Genomic DNA, 5,753 nt, shown 5'->3' with positions numbered 1-5,753 from the left:
GCAAGGTAGTACTATGGGAAATGCCTGAATGTGTGGTGTATGGTGCCGCAGATGGGTCTGCGGTGCCACATACTGCATGGCCACACTCTCTGGTGGTGGCCATGGAGTCTCTAGGTCTATTTTTTGAGATATGAAAAAAACAAAAAAAATTGGAAACCTCTCAGGAATAAATAAAAAAAAATCCTTTCAAGCATTAAAAACTCGTATTTTTCAGAGCACTTTGCCTGAATTGTCTTAAACTTCCAACAACAGAAATCTACCCTGCGATCGCCATCCCCCAACACACAAAGACTATTTTAGAGAGGCTTCTGAGGGAAGAGTCAAAACTAAGTTCATAATCAGACCTGGACTATAACTTTGAAGAATTTAGCATTTTTTCCAAAATAAAGACTCTACATCATGACAGGTTGGTTTCTTCCATTGTTCTTTTTTTCAAGCAGCTGAAACCACTTATTCTCTCAACGTTGAGCTGTGGAATGTTTGTAATAAGGCTATTATTTTTTTCTGTTGTTTTTCTTTAAGAATTGTGTTAAGCGATCCATAAAGTCATCTGGAAATGCCATGAGACTGAGATGAATGTGCAAAGGCTGCCAGGACCGGATAGCTCCTGGCCCAAATGAAAGCCTTTGTGTTGGAACTGGGATGCAAGGTTTAAGGGCCCCTAGCCAGACCTCTGATCTCTCCAGATGATCACAGGATATAAACTGCAGCCGAGAGGCAAGCTCCAGAGAAGCTTCAGAACGCCACAAAAGAAGCTGTGGGACTGTGAAAAATATATCATCCAAAAAAGGGGATGAGGAACTTTTTGGTGTTACTAATCCTGACCCTGACCTTGGTAGCCCTTTGCTGTTGTGAGAGAGGTAAGGGGATATTACATTTATTTTGCCTGGAATATTATCTGGGTGTCTTACTGAACACTTAGATTCTGAGAGGGATCTCTGATTAAGAGAAATCCAGTTTTGGGGATAGTCTACGTACAGCTGGTTGTGGCACAGATTCTCAATCCCAGCCATGTAGGTTATACCTGACAATGGATTTGAAGGTCCCCAGCCTGATCCCTAATGAATATTTGGCTTCACTAGGATAACAACTATTGCACCATTGGACAAGGGAGGAAGCCTCAGCAGCTGGTTTATGATTTAGATAAATTCTAGATTTGGATGAGGGATCTGTCCTGTAGGTCATGACTCATGTGAATCAGCAGAACAGCTGAGACTATGGGGAGGATGTATTATCTCTGCCAGTACTGGAAAGCTATATTGCATCTAGCTTGAGGACAAAAAAACAGACCTACCTTTTAATTCTATTGACATATGTTGGACTGGGAGAATGTTACATTGTTAAAAATAAGTTGTCCCTTTTCAACAAGAACAGTTAACATTTAGAGCTGAAATAGCCACAGTGCTTTTCATCAGGAGTGAGTGCATTACCAAAAATGTATGGGGAAAAACAGATTCTGAACCAGCAGATGCTGAAAACTTGCTGTGATGGGGGAGTGAGCAGGGCTAAGAAGAGGAGGATGAAAAGGGCCCTGCTATTGTCTGTATTGTATCAGTTCTTGTCAGCCTTACATGCCCCCTTTCACTGGCATCAGCTCTGCGGTTTTTTAAAGATTTACAGTGTGTATGTATCTATTCACACAGATCTTATATGTACATAAGATTTGCAGTGTATGTATATATGTATACATAAGTACATATATGTAGGTGTGTGTGTATATGTGTATATATATATATACACACATACATTCATTGCAAAACATATATATATAAATCTTATGTGTGTGTATACACACACACACACACACACACACACACACACACACACTGCAAATCTTAAAATATATATTTATTTAACAGATATCTCACCTGATCTTATACTTGGTCACTTCTGCTTTTTAACTATTGTGTACCATGATGTTCAAAATTCTTGGTTTAATTTTCTGTCAGTTTTTATGTGCTGTGAAAAATGCTGGTTGCTTTAGCAAGTCTCCCTAGAGATATTCAAAGGGCTCCATCCCAGTAAGAGTTTGCATACTGACCTCTGACATGCCATCAAAAACTGTTGCCTCCTAGAATATATTTGTATGAAATACCAGTACTTTGGCAAAAGCTAACACTTGAACTCTTTTGAGGATGAAAAAGCAATAGACTAAGCACCGTCTAATCCCTTCCACCAGTGACCTCTTCAAAGGAGGAAATGAAAGGGGAAGCAAGTCAGTCACTGCTTGCTCCCTTTCCTTACTATTATCTCTCAATCGAATCTGCTTGTCCCATTTGCTGGTCTTGTTATTCAGGATCTATCAATTCCTAGGTTCCAGGCTCATCTCTGCCATTGACCCTCTACAATCCTAAGCAGTCATTTAAACTCTCTGTACTTTAGCTTTTTCACTGTAATGCAGGGGATTATAGCAATTTTTTTACTCATGAGGATTAACAAATTTGTATGTGAGAAGAACTTTGAGATCCTCCAGCAACAAACACTAATAAGCTGTTACTATGTTCAGAATTGTGTTCTGTTGGACTTACTGTTGCTAGGAGGTGGAAGCTGCGCTGCATGTTGGTGATCAGAACTCTAGAGGACAAGAATTTCAACGGGGCAGCACCACAGAGGTGCAAATGCACTCCTGGGGAGTACTGGGCCAGGGTGATAGTGAAGAGGCTTCTGAGGAACTCACTTTAAAGTGAGGGACCTAGTTCAGTTGGAGGATGTTCCAGGTCAACTTCCCCCTGCTGGCTCTGCGAGTGGGTTGATTGCATGGGTCAGAAGAGGAGTCGGGGCTCTTTGAGGGTGAAGGTCACAAATTCTTCCTAGGGGACTTCAGAGATCATCAAGGGTCAGAGCTGACTGACCTTAGCACATAAATTAGCATGCATCAAAGCAGATTCAATTCATTCAGTTTGCTGGACCATGCTAATTAGTGTGCTCCAGCAGCCTCTGCATCCTGTGTAAATGGTGGCAGCGGTGTTTTAACTAAAGCTCACTGAATGAGCCCCTGCCGCCATTTTGAAGCACGGGATACTGAATACAGGGGATGCTGTGTGTGCTTTAATTAGAGCAGCTCTCAGAGCCACTTTAGTTAAAGTGCCTGCCCTCTCCACTTTGGAGCACGTGTATAGATGCCCTGGATGACTAGAAGGCCATTTGTGTGATGTGATCACACGTCCTACCTTCTCCTCAGTTCTGGTCTGTGAAGCTGCACAAGGCAAGGGTGACTCTACATATTTTTGGTTCTGTCTGGTTTTCACAGTCCCTGTCAATAGTCCACAGTTCCCTAATGATCAAAGAAACACAACTTCCCCTGGCCATATCTACACAGTTAACTTAACATGCTCAGCAACCATGCCTTGGAGCATGCCTCACTGCTCTGGGTCAGCTGACTCTAAAACAGGAAACAGTGTGGCTATCTCCATGCATGGCTGGGTGGTGATGGAAATTACCCCAGCCCCAAGTTAAGTAGTTTGTTTGCTTCCTGCGTGGGAGGCATCCCATGCAGAACAGAGCAGTGAGCTTGCAAACACCGCTGCCCAGTGGAGTAGATTTACCACATATAGCCACAGCCATCCATGGTGCTGTGTTTATGCTAGGGATTTTTGCCAAAAAATGCCCCACTGTTTCCATCCCTGCTAGAAACTGTTACAAACACCAGTGAGACTGATAGAGCAAATGTAGGGATTTTTTTGCCCCAAACTCCTACTGCAGACAAGACCTTGGTGGGAGGGGAGGAGTGGGTGGCAGGGGCAGAGACACAGAATTTCCTAAAGTAGGTAATTGGGTTGTTTAAAAATGGAGGAAGATCTAGTAGTCATCTACTGTGGGCTTTTCAGGACTGGGATCTCAGGCATGGAGTCTAGGCAGTCTCTGCTTACTTGCTCTGTTCTTTGTTTTCCAGATCAAGAACACTCCCTGGAATCGCACAGTGCTGAAAGTGAGTCATTTGAGTAGTTTGCACCACCACTGACCATTCTGTACTTTATTGCCATGATCCCTGAATTTTCCATGTTTGGGGATTAGGGAATGAATAAGATCCTTGCTAAATCCTATATTGTTTCTTTCTCCTCCTTTGCTTGACTCTGGTCATACACAGCAGGTGTCATGAGGCTTCTCATCTTAGCTGAATGAATGCCAGTGGCAAACATATGGTCCAGGCTTCTTCAGAGTCAGGACCATGGACTCTGTAATCATGAGGGAGCAGGCACCAGTGACACAAGCAGGAATTTTTCAGGCCTCAGATATCACAGGACACAAGACAGGCCTTTTCAAGAATCATGTGGCCTTCAGAGGTACAGAAATGGGATGAGGGCAAGGTGAGGGAGTAGTGGAAGGGATACCTACAAAGGGTGTATCAAAGTGCCAGGGCAGGGTTTTTGGCTTAAACTAAAAGGAGTCAAAAACAAGCACAAAGACAAGTAAGTGAGTTCTGCTGGCTTGTCAGGGCAGGAGAAGATGGTTGCCTCCACCAGGATGTAAGGGGAGGTGGAGTGACAGATCATGTGTCTACACTGCTGTACCGGGTTGTAGTGCCATCAAGCAGGCTACAGGAGGGGTACCCTCCTGAATCTGCAGTGCAGCTGTGATTTAGTAGCAATGAGTGAGCACTGATGAATGATAGCTAATTAGTCAGCCCCAGAGATACTGACAGTGCTATACTATTTCCAGTTCCAGAGGTAGCCCATGGAAAACAATGCAGCGTATCTAAAGGCATTACTGCCTGGCAGTGGTAAATCTGTGTTTAGACAGGGCTAGAAAGAGCTGGGACTTGGAACAGGCCTCAGGCAAAAACCTAAGAGCATCTCAAATCTGGGACAAAGTTTTAGATCACTAATTCCAACTATCAAGAAAAGAGGGGTGGAGTGGGTTTGAACTATGCACTCTCTGTGCCTGCTCTGTTCAGAACAGGTTGGAACCAGAATTTGGGGCCTAACATATTTAGGTGATCCTCATCTGTTCTGTGACATGACTCACTACCAAAATCCATTTGGAAAATCTTCCAGAACTCTCTGGTTGCATCCAGATGAGCGAGCACATGCCTGTTATGGCACCTCAAAGCAGTTTGAGACCCCACAAGAGGCACACTATGAACAAAAAGATGTTCCCTGCACTGCATGCAGGAAAAAAAGTGGTGCAGGGTACATTTCTGGAGCATGCTGAGAGGCAACCAGAGGCTGGGTCCTCCAAGAAGATGCTCTGGCACCTGGCCAGAGCATCTCTATGGCTGCCCCGTGCCTCTGTGCTGCCTCCTGCCTCAGCACAGTCCCCTGCCTAGCCCCCCACATAGCATACAGCACCCCCCTCCTGCATGGTGCACAGCACTGCCCCCCACAAGCAGCAGCTGTTGGGGCATTCATGACTACTCCTGGCAGAGACCTCCAGTGGCTGCACATGCCACAGGGCATGGGCCCTCAAACAGGACCAGGCTGGCTCTTGTCTCCCCAGGTCCTGACACCGCATACAGAAGCTGTGCACCCTTGGGCCAGGCTGGGTCCTGACTCCATGGAGCTGGCCCAGCCCAACAACACCACGCGGGGTACATGGAGACAGGACCTGTGCAGGCCCAAGGGCATGCGGCTTCTGCATGGGGTGCTGGGATCCCAGGTGACAGCAAGAGCTGGCCTGTCTGCCTGAGAGTGTGTACCAGCCGGCCAGGCCCATGCTTTGTGGCATGTACAGCTGCTGGGTATGAGGCCACAGCTGCTGGGGGTCTCTGCCAGGGATGAGTGCCTTGATGGCTGCTGCTGCTGGGGATGTGGGAG

The 5,753-nt window shown here is 45.6% G+C and overlaps 1 protein-coding gene across 1 annotated transcript in view; it reads left to right on the top strand.

Annotated features, from left to right (window-relative positions):
- The first annotated feature begins 623 nt into the window (after positions 1–623).
- Positions 624–5,753, top strand: part of LOC109295859 (matrix Gla protein-like) — a 9,087-nt gene continuing 3,957 nt past the window's right edge. The window contains exons 1-2 of the mRNA XM_019514957.1: positions 624–860; positions 3,893–3,928. Of these exons, the coding sequence (XP_019370502.1) occupies positions 794–860; positions 3,893–3,928 (103 nt within the window). The 5' untranslated portion in view covers positions 624–793. The remainder of the gene's footprint in view (positions 861–3,892; positions 3,929–5,753) is intronic.

The sequence above is a fragment of the Gavialis gangeticus genome, unplaced genomic scaffold, assembly GCF_001723915.1.
Source record: "Gavialis gangeticus isolate Ggan-Ray unplaced genomic scaffold, GavGan_comp1, whole genome shotgun sequence".
Lineage (NCBI taxonomy): Eukaryota > Metazoa > Chordata > Crocodylia > Gavialidae > Gavialis > Gavialis gangeticus.
The sequence above is the reverse complement of the archived record's forward strand: the minus strand, read 5'-3'. Positions and strand labels throughout refer to the sequence as shown.